This window comes from Canis lupus, chromosome 16 (assembly GCF_003254725.2).
Source record: "Canis lupus dingo isolate Sandy chromosome 16, ASM325472v2, whole genome shotgun sequence".
Taxonomy (NCBI): domain Eukaryota; kingdom Metazoa; phylum Chordata; class Mammalia; order Carnivora; family Canidae; genus Canis; species Canis lupus.
Genome location: NC_064258.1, coordinates 8,740,975 through 8,757,939, shown reverse-complemented (window position 1 = coordinate 8,757,939; position 16,965 = coordinate 8,740,975). Strand labels below are relative to the sequence as shown.

Below are 16,965 nucleotides of genomic sequence, written 5' to 3'. Positions count from 1 at the left end.
TCCAATCTATTCTTCTGAAGTATCTGTAAAAGGCTAAGGATAAATACCATTTGATGTGATACTGGTACACCCCAGAGAGTGTGTGAACATTCTGGCCTGTACCCTGCCTCTCGGGCAGAAGAGAGCAGGCAGGCACTTGGTCTGGCCTCTGCTTCCTCAGAATGGGACTGGGACAGGGTGCAGTTTCAGGTTGAGGCAGGACTCCAGGCCATACTCAAACTGATGACCAAATTCAGAAAACAGAAGTAACATTTCAGCATACTGATGCCTGAATTTCCTAAAAATATAATGCATGTGTGTGCATTAAAGTCTTATCCTACACACTGTCCCAAATACTACTGGAAAGGTTTTTTTAATTTATAAAGAGAAAAAAACATTTGAAATCAGTTTCCAGAATCAGAAAACTTCACTTTTCCACATTTCTCAGGCTGAAAGCTTTGAATATACGTCCTTAAGTTTAGGGGCTTTGCACTGGCAATTAAGAATGGTAGTATTCTTGGGGCACCTGGGTGGCTAAGTGGGTTGAGCGTCTAACTCTTGATTTCAGCTCAGGTTGTGATCTCAGGGTCCTATGGGATCAAGCCCCCTGTGGGGCTCCATGCTCAGTGGGGAGTCTGCTTAAGATTCTCTCCTCCTCCCTCTCCTTCTGCCCCTCCTTGCCATTCAAGCATGCTCATTTTCTCTCACACTCTCTCTCTAAAATAAATATATCTTTAAAGGGAAAAAAGAATGATAGTATTTTTTTCATTTGATCTTCTTGACTTATTAAATGTTATTCAATAATTCAGACAGAAATTGTATTCTCAGTATCTTCAGAAAAATATTCCCTATAGTTCTTGGTGGGTATAACATAACTAGTCAAAGTATTATTAAAATGTTATCATGTACATATTAAATTCTAAACCTCAGTTTTTATTTAAGTTTCTAGTACTTACTCAAGGAGGAACCATGTAGAACTGCACAGTTGGGACAGTGGTAAAGGTCAATGTCAACAGCATGATGTTCTTCTACACCAACACAGCTAAGATAAAGAAAAACAGAGTTAATAAGTAAATAAGTTGAAAATCTTTACTTAACTATAATAGATGGTTAAAATTTAGCTGGGAAGTGTACAACAACCTCACCAACAAATTTTGTAGATTACAGAAACATATGCAAAAATAAGTTTTATTGTCTTCCCTGTACACTTGCTGAATAATTAGGGGGGATAATATGCCCAACTACATGGGAAATGATTCACTATTATCAACAGTAGAAACATCAGAAGTAATGTAATTACTTATAAGCCATAGGACACTCAACCAAAGTGTAAATGCCACCTAGTGTGGACTCAATGTTTGTGTTCCTCCCAAATTCACATGTTGAAGCTGTAACCCCCTCAGTGTGGCTATTTTTAGAGATAGGACCTCTGATGAAGTAATTGAGATTAACTGAGGTCATAAGGGTGAGGTCCTGATGCAATGGGTTTAGCGTCCTTATAAGAATAGACACCAGGGGTGCCTGGGTGGTGCAACTGGGTAAGCATCCAACTCTTGGTTTTGGCTCAGGCCACGATCTCAGTGTCGTGATCTTGGGAGTCATGAGAGCAAGCCCCAAGAAGAGTCCCACATCAAGACTCCACAGACAACCCCCATGTTAGACTCCATACTCAGTGTGGAGTCTGAGATTTTCTCTGTCCACCTCACTCATGCTCCCTCTCTCACAAGTAAATAATAAAATAAATCTTTTTTTAAAAAAAAGAAATACCAGAGAGTTCTCATAGCTCTCATGATCTCATTCTCTCTCCATTTCCTTTCTCCTCCCTCTCACCCCTATCCTAACATTCTATCAGCCTAGCATTATTTAGTTAAAATAGGTTTCAAGAAGAAGAGAGAAGTATTTGTAGTCAACCAAAAACTGAGAGTTCACCTCCAGCCAACCCACAGTAAAAGACATGTAAAGGACATACTCTGGCAAAAGGAAGATGATCACAGAGAGGTCTGGATGCAAGAAAAAAGTGAAAAGCTTAAAAAAGTAATAATAAATATATGGGCAAATTTACCCATGAATATTCCCTACATAAAATAACGTCATGTGAGATTTTAAAATACATAAAGAACTAAAACACATGATACCAGCGCATCTGAATCAGGAGAGAACAAATGGAGTTATAAAGTCCTAAGGCACTTATCCTGGAAGGAGAGGAAAGGTGATGGTTAACATTGGACTTCTGTAATAAGAATGCCTATTAGAATCTCTCAGGAGACAACTGAAAGGAAATAGAAAGTATAACTTCCATACCAGTACCAGCATGGGGACAAAGAATTTATTTTAAAAATCAATTCAAAAAAAGGAGGAGAGAAAAAGAAATGGAGAGACTAAAATAAGGTGAAGTTATAAATTTAAATACATAAGTACTGTTAATTATATGTAAATTGGTTAACCTACTCCAGTTAAAAGACACAGGTTACCTGGCTGGATGTAAACACTACAATTCACTGGTTGTAAAAGATACACGTACAACAAGAATACAGAAAGGCTGAAGTAATAGGATGAGCAAATAGTAATTTAAAAAGTACAGCTATATTAAGATTAAGCAACATAAAATCTAAATTAAAAATAGGACATACATATATTCAGTCTAAAAATTTCAATTTCCCAGGAGGCTATAATGGGAACGATCATAGTGGGAGATTTTGAGAACTCTTTCAGTGTCTGATAGAATAAGCAAGTAAAACAAAAATGTATGAAATATGTAAGATTTGAACTTTAGGATTAAATAACGTGGCCTAGGAACACCTAGGTGGCTCAGTCAAGTTGAGCATCTGACTCTTGATTTCAGCTCAGGTCATAATCTCAGGATCGTAGAATACAGCCCTGAGTTGGGCTCCAGCCCAGCACTGGGCTCCACATGCAAGGAGGGGCCTGCTTGAAGATTTTCTCTCTCTCTCTGCCCCTCCCCCAACTCACATGCATGTGAAAGTCTGAAATCAGAAATTCTCTAGCCACAGTTCAATTAAGCCAGAAATTAATGACAAAAAATGAAATGGAAAATCTTCATATATTTAGAAACTAAGGAATAAACTGCTAACTAACCCATGAGTCAACAGATAAATTATAATGAAATGCTGAAAATTATCTTGAAATGAGCACTAATAAAAATACTACATAACAGCATTTGTGGGATGTAGAACTTATAAACAGAAATGTACACCTTTAAATGCATGTATTAGAAAAAAAAGGCTGAAATAAACTAAGAAGCATCTACCTGAAGTTATAAAAAGAATAGCAAAATAAACCTTAAAAACATAGGAGGAATAAAAAAGCAGAACTGATGAGATAGAAAACAAATTATACAATAGAGCACCAAAGCCAAAAATTCTTTGAAAACACAAAGTTGGCAAACCTCTCTAGTGAGTCTAAGAAAGAGGTAAGACATGAATAACCAATACTGAGAATGAAAAGAGGTGCAGAACTATAAATTCTATAGACATTAAAGGTAAAACAACCTTTGTTCATTATGAAATGAACCATTTTAGGCTAAGAGATTAGGAAATATAGATAAGATAGGCAAACTTGAATCACAAAGAAATAGAATATTTGAATACTCCTGTAACAGTTACTTTGTAATTTTAAAAACTGTTCCCCCAACACACACAAATATCCCAGTCCCAGATGGCCTCACAGGTAAGTTCTATCAAATACCCAAGAAGTAATTCCGATACGATATAAAACTTATACCAGAGAATAGGACAAAAAGACTTACTCCCTAACTCATTTGAGGATAGCACAGCCTGATACTAAAACTTGGGATGATACAAGCAAGGAAAATTACAAACCACTTTCATTTATGAGCAAAGATGCAAAGAGCAAGTTTGGTCTACCTCAGGAATGCAAGGTGGTTTTAACTCTAAACATCTTAATCAGTGAGGGATGCCTGGGTGGCTCAGCGGCTGAGGGTCTGCCTTTGGCTCAGGGCATGATCCTGGAGTCACGGGATCGAGTCCCACATTGGGTTCTCCACAGGGAGCCTGATTCTACCTCTGCCTGTGTCTTTCTGTCTGCCTCTGTCTCTCTCTGTATCTCTCATGAATAAATACAATCTTTTTAAAAAAAATTTATACATCTGTATGAAAAAAAAATGAAATTAGGCACCTAATTCACAACAATAAAATTTACTGCAAAGTAGATTAAAAACCTAAATACACGTGAAAGGCAAACTATAAAGGTTGTAATAAGATAATATGAAAATAGGGGTGCCTAGGTGGCTCAGTCAGTTGAGCGTCTGACTCTTGATCTCCGCTCAGGTCTTGATCTCACAGTTGTGAGTTCAAGCCTAGAACTGGACCCTGTGCCAGGCATGGAGCCTACTTTAAAAAAGAAAAAAAAAGATAATATGAAAATATCTTTATGACTTTGTGCTGGTAAGGGCTATCAAATCAAAATGCCATGTCCATAAGAGGGAAAAAAAACCTCAGCTAATTTCAATCATACCAGAATAACTTCTGTTCATTAAACTATAAGGAAAGAAAGGATAAACCAGAATGGAAGAAGATGATTCAGTACAGATCACCACCAAAGGAATTATATCTAGACTATAATAATAATAAGGGAAAAAAAGAACCCAATAGAAAAAATGGCCGAAAGACATGAAGAGGCACATCATAAAAGGAAACCCAAGTGGGTAATATACACATGATAAGGTGTGTGACCTCTTTAACAATTGGGGGAAATACAAATTAAAACTGCAATAAAATACCACAATATGCCCACCAGATTGGCTAGTACTAAAAAGTCTGATGACACCAAATGTTGAAGATGATGTGGAAGAGTGGAAACTTGTATACTGCTGGCTGGAGTAATCTAGTACAGTCATTTTGGAAAATAAATTTGAAACAAAACTAAAGAACTGTATTCTATGATCAAGCAGTTTCTCTTTAGATAAATATATCTTAGAGAAACTCATGCACATGTGCACCAGGATATCTACCTAAACAGGAATGGTTATAGAATTATTAGTTCCCAACAGTAAAGGGAATGAATCATAGTATATTCTTGCAGTTATAGTATATACAGATACAAAAATGAAAGAACTAAAGCCCCATGCAATATGAGTAATATGAGTAAATTCTTTTTTTAAAAAAAGATTTTATTTATTAATAAGAGACATACAAAAAGAGAGGCAGAGAGAGATGCAGATTTCTCACAAGGAGCTCAATGCGGGGCTTGAACCCAGAGCCAGGATCACGTCCTGAGCCAAAGACAGACACTCAATCGCTGAGCCACCCAGGTGTCCCTGAACAAATTCTGTAAATGAGTGATCAGTGTGTTAAAGGAAAAGAAGAGAGAGGGAGAGAATATATACAGTGTATTCTATTCATAAAGTTCAAAATTAGGAAAAGCTGAACCACAGTGCTTAGGGATTAAACTATAAAGGAGAGCAAGAAAGAGACAGATCATAATAGTAGGATCAAGGTTTCCTCAAGGGAGCTGCAATCTGGAAAGGTGTGTCTTGGCATCCCGAGTGGTTGTTATGTTTGGTAATTATTCATTAAATGGAAGATTTATGTTTCAAACACTTTTTTGTGTTATTCTGTAAATTAAAATGCTTTTAAGGATAAAATTCTATCCTACCTATTTTTACAACCATGTAAAAAAATTAAGCAAACAAAATCCTTAAAATGTAGCAATCTAACAACTTTAACAAAATATAAAAAAAAAATCTTAGAGATATCCAGATATCCCAAAACAAGTCTACTTTCATGTGTGAACTCCATCCATCTGCTACCATAAGGTCTTTGAGAAGCTGAGTAGAGCTCACTGCAACTAAGACAAAAATGTCAAAAATAACATGACACTACCATTCAAATATTCAATTAGTGAAATCAAGTAAATGCAATTCACTTTTGAGTAGAACCGAAACTTGCTTTATTTGTCCAATTTAAATGTATTTCATTTATTTCCATAGAAAGCAAAAGGTGAATATGCTGTTTAAAAACCTAAAAAGTTGGGATCCCTGGGTGGCGCAGCGGTTTGGCGCCTGCCTTTGGCCCAGGGCGCAATCCTGGAGACCCGGGATCGAATCCCACGTCGGGCTCCTGGTGCATGGAGCCTGCTTCTCCCTCTGCCTGTGTCTCTGCGCCTCTCTCTCTCTCTCTCTCTATCATAAATAAATAAAAATTAAAAAAAAAACCTAAAAAGTTTATTTTTTAACTGAAAGACTATCGATTTCCAAATCAATAAAATAAACCCTATGTAAAAGCACATTTACATAACATGTCCTAGGCCCACAGTTTCTTAAGCCCAAAAGGGTGTCTACAATCCAAAGAAAAGGTTAAAAATTATTGGGCAGAGGATCCAAACTTCCAAATTTCAAAACTTATATACAAACTACAGTAATCAAGACTGTGTGGTGCTAGCATAAGAAGAGACATACAGGATGCAACAGAATTGAGAACCCAGAAATAAACCCCCATGTTTAGCATCAACTGATTTTTGGCAATGCCAAGACTATTCAATTGGTAAAGAACAGTCTTTTCAACAAATATCCTCAGGCATATAGACATACAAAAGACTGCATCTGGACCTCCACCATACACATATACAAAAATTAACTCAAATGGATCATATATCTAAATATAAAAACTAAAACTATAAAACCCTTAAAATAAAGCAGAGGAGTAAATCTTCATGGCCTTAAATTGGTATCCAACCACAAAAACACAGGAACAAAGAGGAAAAATTGATAAATTGGACATCACACTATAGCCTGGAAGTTCTTGTTTTCTCAGCTTAGTCTGCTGTGAGAAAATCAGCTGAGTATACAAAGTGTGAGAAAAGAAAGGTGTGAGGTGTGAGGAGCTAGGAAAAAAAGTATAAACTCATTGATCTGAAGAATAAAAGATCAAGAAACACTGAAATATTGCCAGGCAAGGTTGACAGTCCACCTGTGGTCTGTGATCAGAAATTCCAAATGAAATCACTTCTGCACAGTTGTGTGGTATTTTTTTCAGCAATGCTCAACACAGGCCCAAGGGAAGAGGCTGGGTCTGTCCAGAATTGGGGTTTTGTGGACAAAGACTAGAAAGAGAGTTGTGGATATTTACAAGGAAGTTAATATAATGATGGTCCCGGCAATTCAAGCTGCTGGATGAAGGGGCATGAAGACAGAGGAAGGTAAAAGGTAAATAAATGTTGGGGGAGGTCTCAAGGTGTTCCTATCACAGACTCAGTGGAGGCCTTAAGCCAGTGATCTGTAAGGGAATTATGCTCAAATAGTGGAATGTGCAGAATATGAAATATCCAATGTAGTATATTCCTTAACAGTGATAAGTTATAAGTGTAATAAAAGCAGGCTAAGATGGAGCAAAAGGTCATGAGAAGAGTGAGATGTGTGAGAGCAATCTTTATTCAATGAGAGCTCCAAACCAAACCTCTCTTGGTTCATTAAGTGTGAGTAGTAGGGGCTGCACTTCAACCAGAACACAAACCCAAAGCCACAGAGCCAACTGGACACTTCCAGAAACTCAGATTTGTTTCATCGTAACTTAACTATGGTCACATTCCTTACTCTTAAAAAGTGATGGCTAAATTAAGTAAGAAAGCAACGATAGATGCGTCCTGGAAAATCTAAACCAGTATGTAACATAAACTCATCTATCAATATCTAAGATATATAAAGAAAGGTGACTTCCACAAGGCTTAGGGAAGAAAAGAGAAGATAGGAACATTCGAATTAATTCAGGACACTTTGGGCAAAACTTAGCTAATAATCCTCAAAGGTCCCTGGTTCCTCTCCCCAGCGTCTACTCTTTACTCCCCCACCCCTGCAAACAATGTCCCCTCTTATACTAAAATGCCAGTGATGTCTTCAGGCTTTGACAAGTATAAACATTTTAACAATATTTATTTTAAAATTTCTGACTTTAGGGATGCTTGGTGGCTTCAGCAGTTGAGCACCTGCCTTCAGTCCAGGGCTTGATCCTGGAGTCTCAGGATCAAGTCCCACATCAGGCTCCCTGCAGGGAGCCTGCTTCTCTCTCTGCCTATGTCTCTATCTCTCTCTCTCTAAGTCTCTCATGAATAAATAAATAAAATCTTTTAAAATTAATTAATTAAAAATAATAAAATTTCTGAATTTAATAGTAAATTCAGTATACCAATTTTTTACAACAGTAAATTGATAAATTAGTAAATATTAAAAACTTTAATCATATAAAAGATAATTTTAGAAAGTAAAATTGAACTTAAAAATTAAATATTCCTAAGCCAAGAAGTTTATTTCAGATCTTTGAAGGGCACCAAAAGGAACTACTAAATATATTTCAGTTTCTCTCCCAGAGGGAAGAATAAATAACTTGTCCCACCCCTCACCCTATATTAAAAGAATTCTAGAATTACTATAACTTTAACAGGTATGTTAAAAGCAAATATAGTAGGACACAAAAAATGCAAAATTCTGAAAGCAAATTTTATAAGAATCACTTTCAACCCGTTAGTCTCTCTTACTACCTTTATTTCTCTTATAAAACTTTCCTTCATATACAAATCACCCTACTCTTTCCTAATAACAAAATGTTCAATGTTTATTAGACCAGTGCGTGTACTTTTCTGTGTTGGAGGTGGTTTTCTACAGGGGTGACAATCTGACCTTTGCTGAATAGCTTCCATCTGTAGAAGAACAGCCCCACTGCCATTTGGTGAGTGGGACAGTGACAACTTTAGCACTTTCTATTGTCTTAATCTTCTGAAATTGTTGCTTAGCTGGCTTTTTTTTTTTTTTTTTTTTTGGACACTTGACAAGAACAGAATTGAATTAATGACTAACCAGAATTCCGTAGGATCTGCCAAACATTCTCTTTTTTCCTCTTGGATAATGCTCCCATTTATATTCTCTACTCTTGTTGTTGGAAGAGTGGGTGGCCAAATTCTTTAAGATCTTACTGTCCTGTGGACTTCATTAGATATTCCTCTGGCTTCAAATTCTCTCCCCATTCTTCACCAAGCAATCCACACTACCTAGAGTCTTCAAAGCCCAACTCAAATTCCAAATCCTTGGTGAAACTTCACTGGATCACCCACAGAAAGTCCTTGACATTTTATTGATATACATTTCTACATATTGATATTGAGCTATTTTATATACTTTTTCCTGAACTGAGCTCAAGACTTCTCTCAGTACCAAGTACAGTGTGCCCACATCATGATCCCAGTAAATTTCTACTGATTATTAGCTGTGCAGAAAATCTATTTGAAAAGCAATACATTGTGGTAAAGCTACTTTTATTTTTAAAGTTCATTCAGCTTAAATTTTTTTAAGAATTTGGTACAAGAACTAAAGGCAACAAATGGTAAAAAGCAAAAGATCTTTCAACATAAGAATTAGTAGATTTTTCATCCTTCCTTGGATGATAGAAGGCTATAGTAATGAAATTTATTCATTTAAAATTTTCATTCCTTACAAAAGTTCTGCCTGGGTATCAAAAGTCGACCTTCTTACCCAAAGCATCAAACTGCTTACTGCAACCTCCAAAGCCCCACACTAACATGATCAGAAGGCAGGCGCTAAACCGCTGAGCCACCCAGGGATCCTCTGTTTTCAATTTTTTTAAAATGTTTTCAATTTTTTATTAATTTTGATGGTTGAGTTCTCTGGAGTCAAGTCTGCCTATGTTGGAATCCAGCCTACTCTACTTAGTAGTTGTGTCAGTTTGGGCAACTTAACTGTTTTTTGTCTTATCTGTAAAGATGGAGATAATGGTATTTGTCTCCCTCAAAAAGTTAATAAAATTAACACACATAAAATGCTTAGAATGAAACAGAACATTGGTTTTGCTGACCCAGAAACCTTATTTTGCTAACCAGTATTAGCTTAATAGGCTCATGTTCCTACTGAAAGTAAAAGGATGCCAATAGGCATTTCTACTTTTAAATTACGTTTTGTGGGGTGTGTTAGCCCTATGATACTTTATTACCAAATATCAGCTAAAGTAAAAATTTATAATTTGCATATAGGAAAATCAAATTGGTAATTAATAAAATTAACTCTGTGGTTCTGAAAAAGTCCAACTTCTGTGGACTTGCTTATATGGACTTGCTGACATATAAAGCTATTTTCATAAAATTAAGTGCTTTTGAGTGTGGCATATTTCAACTTTTGTGAAGATTCTATTTTTCACACATTAAGGCTATTTATTGGCATATTATGTGCTTAACCAATTTTAATGAGGGTTTTGCGTAAAGCGCATACTCTGAACCAAATTCCTTCAGTTCATAAAATCAGAAAATTAGACAATTTTTCCACCTCAAACAGCTGGCTTATGCTTCCTACTGTTTCAGGGTTGCCCAATTTATTTCTGACCAGCTGACAGAAACACGTATGTTACCAAGGAATTGAACAAAGAACATGAGAGAAAAATAGGGGGTTGAAGAACCAAAAGGTGTGCTCATTGGTACAAAATGTACCTCGCCACTTAAAATTCAAACTTTCTGTTAACAAGTCTTCTAATAAAACTTGTTTCAAGGTGGTAAATTTGTGAAATACACACACAAATACATTTTAAATGCTGATACATTACACTTTAAGATTTTAATTTATTTATGGGGGGCGGTGGACAGAGACCCAGGCAGAGGAAGAAGCAGGCTCCCTGCAGGAGGAGCCCAATTCAGGACTCAATCCCCAAACCCTGGGATCAGGCCCTGAGCCACGCAGGCATCCCAACACTGTTTGCTTCTTGAGTGCAAAAAACACCCTTCTGCTTGTCACTGTGTGACATCTAAGTACAGAGTAGGCAATGTAAATATGGTAAATGGATTAAATGGATCTTTACAAATAAGCACAAATAAACTGTTCTCTCATGAAGGCAATATTTTCTATTACAATGTTCTAAAGTAAGGAAAGGTGCTTTAAATTTCTGAAATACCCAAAGAGCTAAACATATTTGTCTTTCACTATCCTGTGGTCATTCCACCAGCCATTCAACCTCTTAAGCTAATACTCTCACTTCTCTTTGGCACCCTACTTTCTACCTGTCTGGCTCCATATGAGGTACGTCTGTAGAGACTAAGGGGAACTGTAATGCAAACGATGCCCAGAGGATATGCTATTTCATGGAGATAGATTATATTTCTATCTTTACCAGTGAAACAGCAAACAAATGCTGGCCCCAAAATGAATATTATGTGAAAATTTAAGAACCCTCTAAATTATCTTAGGGGAGAAAATACTTGCCATGTTGATAAAGGATAAACAGTAGCAATTTCACAGAGGTTTGCCCCACAATGTTCTTAAGTCACCAAAGGAAGAAATTTAAAAGTATGTTATCAGTATGCATATTAGTATGTGCTTCTGCCTTAATGTATTTTTGACTGATAAATTTTACCTATTAACCATAACAAGAATCATTATGTAAAATTTGCTCTAAAGCAACCTGAATCTAGAAGTACATGAAATGTTTGCTGAGTCTAGTTCCTTGCTATGAATTGCAAGACTTTAAAGTATTAACATTTCAAGAAAACTTTTTCTGAACTCTTTTAACATTTAGACTATTTGTGGCTCCCAAACCCGGCTGTGCAACAGAAGCCCCTGTAGAGCTTTTATAAGCTGCTAGGAAGCAGCTTTTCAAAAGAATGAGGAAGCTCCGTAAGAAAAGATAAAGATCTTTAAGATATGCTGGAAAGCCAGGTGCAGAACAGTCTGTATAACATGCCCCCACCCCCAACCAAGAACGTGTGCATGTTTGCAAACCCATGCTGACCGTAAGTCTGGAACAATACACAAAAAATTAGTGAAAGTGGTGCCTCAGGGAAAGAAACCGGGAATGGATGCAGAATGGAGAGGGAGAATTGCTTTTTACCATAAAACCTTCTGTATCTTTTGTCCTATGCATTGCTTATTTCTAAAAAGAAAAACACATTATTGAGCCCCACCTCAGATCTACAGGGAGAAGTTAATGGGTGGGACCCAATAATCTTTATTTTTAACAAGTTCCCCAGGTAATTCTTTTGCGGCCAGCTCAGCAAAGAAATGGTATTTGGGCACAGAGGCCAGCACAATACCTTACTCTCAGTTGTTTCCTATGAGAACTCTGTGATTCCAACCAGACTCTAAGTTCCTTAAAGACATGAGTAATATTTAATAATTCAGAATTTCCTATCCTCCACAGAATTACCTGAAGTTGGTTACATAAGAGATGCTCACGAAATATTTACTGATGGACACAAAGCAGGAATTCCAAGCACATCTAGGAGGCATTAGTTTGGGCTACTATCCTGAAGCCTGTTTAAATATGAATTTTGCAAATATAGGGGTAAAAAAAATGGATGTGAGGGAGAAAAAAATAAATAATTGATGAATTTTTCTTTTGAGATCTTATTTTGAAATGTCCATAGTTTATGGCAATGCAAAAGAATGCAGTATTCCTATTTAGGTTCAGTCACAGGTATAATCCCATTGTACGGAAAGGGTCCCTATTTGTTACAGATTTTTATATTATGACCACTTATTTTGTTTTCCTTTCATGTAGCTCCTAAGTGTCCCTATTTTGATTTCCCAAATAGAGTATCTATTTAAAGAACAGATTAAATAAATTATAAATAGAAGTAGATTTTTAAAGATGAACCAACAGCCATCAGAAACATTTCAAGCCAGTTGACAGTCCTATTTCCCACTGTGAATATGGGAAAAGGAAAGCTATATTCCTAGGGTCTAATGACACTTACAGAAGATTTAATATATTCAGGACTAAGAGATCACACCCTAGGATAAAAGATAACAGCAAGTCATAAACTTTTACATTGAAGACACTTAGTGATAAGTCAGCTACAAAAAACAGGAGTCAATGCAAACACATCTATTCCCTTCATAACCCTTCTCCTCCTGTAAAGTCTTCAGTGCCAGCATCTAACAGCAGAGACCACATTCTACCCTAAGCCAAGAGAAAAGATTACTATTAGAGAACTTCTTGTGACAGAGTCTAAAGTAGCATTCTGAGGGGGACCACTAACATCCTTAGTAAGCTTCTTCATTTTCAGTGATGGATGTATGAACTGGAATAGGGCTTTGGACCATGGAAAGCTTGACATAATTCAGAAGAAATATCCCTACATGGAATTCCATATATTACCCAGAAGATCTGGGAGAACTTCAATTAAAAATCAGAAGTATCCATCAAAAGTGAAATGGGGGCACCTGGGTGGCTCAGTCAATTGAGGATCTGGCTCTTGATTGCAGCTCAGGTCATGATCCCAGGTCCTGAGATCAGGCCCCTGTAGGGCTCTGTGCTAAGCAGGGAGTTGGCTTGAGGATTCTCTCTCCCTTTTCCCCCTGCTCAAACAAACAAAATAAATCCTAAAAAAGGGGGGTGGGGGGAATGGGTAGTCCTGAGTTGTCTAGAAAAGCTCAACAGTAAAAGACTGGACCATTCTATTTCAAAACATACAAGTAGGGTAATTTAAAACATAAAATTTGCCTTGACTAAGTTTCTCTGGCTGTGTATCTTAAGTCTCTCAAATGGCATCAGTGTTAACATTCCTTCTATCAGTTATTTATTATTCCATTTATGCACAATTTAAATTACACTTCCAGAACCATCACTTTTTGTTTCTGCTGCACTTTCACCTTTATTAGCACTTCCTCTTTTGATAACCCGGTTTTGCGATGTGTCATGTGGGTTTATCACTGAGAGACAATGAAGCAGCACAACAACATGCTTTCCTGTCTGTGTATGAACTGAAGAACAGATGCACACCTGGTTATTTACAAACAGATTCGTTGACCACGTATGGGAGAGCTGGTAGCAATGTTTGTGCTTTATGCAGTTAACATATCGTGGTCACTAAAATTTGAATTATGTTATTGGGGAACTAGTGCTATTTAACTAGTGCTGTCTTGATAGAAGAAGAAATATGTATTTGGTCTTTGTCCCTAGTTCCTAGCAGAGTGCAGAAAACCCCTGTTAATTTCCTGATAAGGGTGAAAGTAAAGCCTTTTGTTATTCATAACAAGCCGCTTTCTATGGAGCCTGAGTTTATGCTAATGGAGGGCTTCAAGATGGGGACTGGTTGTCAAAGGAGCCAACCATGGGACCACAGGGTTGTAACTTTTAGCCCCACTCCCAACTGCAGAGGAGGCCAGGATAAGTACCAGGAACTGAATTAATCACTAAGAGCCAACGGTTCAGTCATGCCTACATAATGGAACCTCTATAAAAATGAATGGGTCTGGAGCCCTTTGGGGTTGGTGAGTGCATTCAGGTGCCAGAAGAGTGGCACATCCCAAACCCCAACAGGACAGAATCTCCTGCATGTGGGACTCTTCTGGATCTTACCCTAAGTACCTTTTCATGTGGCTATTCATTTGAAACCTTTATGATATCCTTTATAATAAACTGATAATACTGTTTCCTTGGGTTCTGTAAGCCATTAGAGCAAATTATCAAACCTGAAAGGTTCGAACAGAAGCATAGGTTACCTAGGAACCCACTATTTGTGACTGGTGTCTGACATAGGGAGACAGTCTTGTGGGACTAAGCCCTTCAGGACCAAACCTTAAGTGAGTTCTGCACTAACTCCAGGTGGTTAGTGTGAGAATTGAATTAAATTATAAGACACCCAGCTGGCATCTGCAGACAACTGGGTAATTGCTTAGTGTGGAAAATCCACACATTTGGTGTTAGAAGTGTTTTAAGCAGAGAAACAATTTTCCTTTACATGGTAACTGAAATCTGTGCATATCGGAACCATGCTAAGTGAGGACTGCCTGAAGAGCATTCTCCAAAAGACCATTTCTTAAACTGTCCCACAGGAGGTAAGGTTACTCACAGAACAATTCCAGTCAAATAAGACCGCATAAGAATCAAGACACACCATCTCACTAGCCTAGCCACCTGAGGGTCTTCTGGGTAAAATTACCTATGTGCCACGACTACCCTTATTCACCATGCAGAGCTTCTGTCCCAGGGTAATAAGAAGTCAAAGCAACTATCCAGCTTCACAAGCACTCTTACTTTAAAAATTCTAACCTTGCCTGCCAGATCTATTTAAATGACACCTGCTAAATCCCTTTTGCATAGCTTGACTCCATTCCTGACTAGGCTCATCCTGTCACACAAATGTATCAAAATGACAGAGCAAGTAATTTAAGAAGACCTGTTGTCTGTTTCCCCACTGAAATCTTAAGTTTCTCTCCAGTTAAGAAAACACAGAAAATTAGAAGCAGTATGTAAGAGACAGCAAGAAAGTACAGCAAGGAAGGAGATGAAACACTACCAATAAATACCTCTGGTCTGAGGCAATTTAGTACACACACAGTCCGACACAGGCCAGCAGCCCATACCTACAGCAAACTAAGGTGCACGGCACTTAGTCATCAAAATTAAATAGTGCAATATTCTCTGTGAAAGCGTAATATATCCACCAATATCCTTCTACAAATAACTGACATAAGAGGAAGTATATCTCCTGAGCAACTTTTCTGAGGACATTCAACCACATTTCACAAGGAAAATCTTCAGTTATAGGAAAATTTTATTCCAGCAGACCGCATCATTCCTCAAAGATGGCAACGTGATTGCTATTTTTTGTATGCTAATTAATCTGTAAAATGTTAACACTTCATCCCAATTGTACCCATGCTAAAGGTTACTTCCAGTACATAGAATGTTTCTAGCATTTTGAAAAAGAAGGGATTCGAAAAGAATAAAGAAGGGGAGAAATAAAACAGCAGCAAACAGTTCCAGAGTAAAATCATATCATATATAAACTTAGGGCACGATATCTTTTCCAGGTAGCAGGACCAGAAAACTATTCAGTGAGGTAGGTAAGTAAGCAGCCTCCATAGTCTACTCTGCAAGTAATGTCCCTGGTGCACCTACAGGGATTGCATCTACGCAGATACAAGAAAATGAATGCACACTTATTATAGTCATTAATATGCATATATGACCATCACGTAAAAAATCTGCTATTTCATAAAGGGAATCCACATTCTACTTTCAAACCCAGTATCTCTCACTTATGATCCTTCTTCTCATTAATAATTTTCTACTGCTTTAGGGTGGAAGTCTCCAAGAAGCAGATCCTGATACACAAATCTGAGTGCAGATGCTCACATGGCAAGTGATCCCTGGTAGCACTAGTAGAGAAGTGTAAAAGTGAGACAGAAAGAAGCCATAATGCATATGTACCCTAATGAGCCCTTTGGGGACATCTGGAAGACTATGGAGAAGGGGCATGGTCCGACCCAAGGGAAGAAGAAGCTAGGTTATTTATCCAGTTTCCCAAAAGACAATGGTTGATGGCTATCCTAGGGGCATTACCTTCCCAGCACCTCCAGCCTGCTTCAAATACAAGGTGCTGAGCTCCTACAGCTGGACAAAGTCCTCAGGCCAAGTCTCAAGTGCTTTCAGCAACAAGTCCACAAGAGATAGAGACAGATAGAAATAGAGAGGGAGGGGCACCTGGATGGCAGAAATAGAGAGGGAGGGGCGCCTGGATGGCTCTGTTGGTTAAGCGGCTGCCTGGCTCAGGTCATGGTCCCAGAGAGCCGCACGTTGGCTCCGTGCTCAAAGGGAAGCCTGCTTCTCCCTCTCCCTCTGCCCTTCCCCCGCTCATGCATGCATGCTCGCACACACGCGCTCTCTCAAGTAAATAAACAAAATCCTTAAAAAAGAAAACAAAAAAAGAAAAGAAACAGAGAAGCCAGGAGGAAAAGGGAGGTGCTCCTATAGAGCCTGCTACATAGGTAAAATTCCAGTCTAGCCAAACTACTGTGCATACCTACTTAACCTGTTCATTCTTTGTACACTACATATGCTCATCTTAATACTCATTATGAAAAAGAAATACTCATTGTGTTCACCCTTCTCCATTATTACTTCTCCACTGTCTCTGGGATAAACACCGAACAAGTATATACATAAAATACGTATCATGAGGTTAATAAGGGTAAACAGGTATGGATTAAGTAAATAATAGTAACATGTAATA

The 16,965-nt window shown here is 37.7% G+C and overlaps 1 protein-coding gene across 1 annotated transcript in view; it reads right to left on the bottom strand.

Annotated features, from left to right (window-relative positions):
* KDM7A (lysine demethylase 7A) overlaps positions 1–16,965 on the bottom strand; it is an 81,698-nt gene that overhangs the window by 47,292 nt on the left and 17,441 nt on the right. Inside the window, exon 2 of the mRNA XM_025433889.3 lies at positions 936–1,021. Coding sequence (XP_025289674.3) covers positions 936–1,021 — 86 coding nt within the window. The remainder of the gene's footprint in view (positions 1–935; positions 1,022–16,965) is intronic.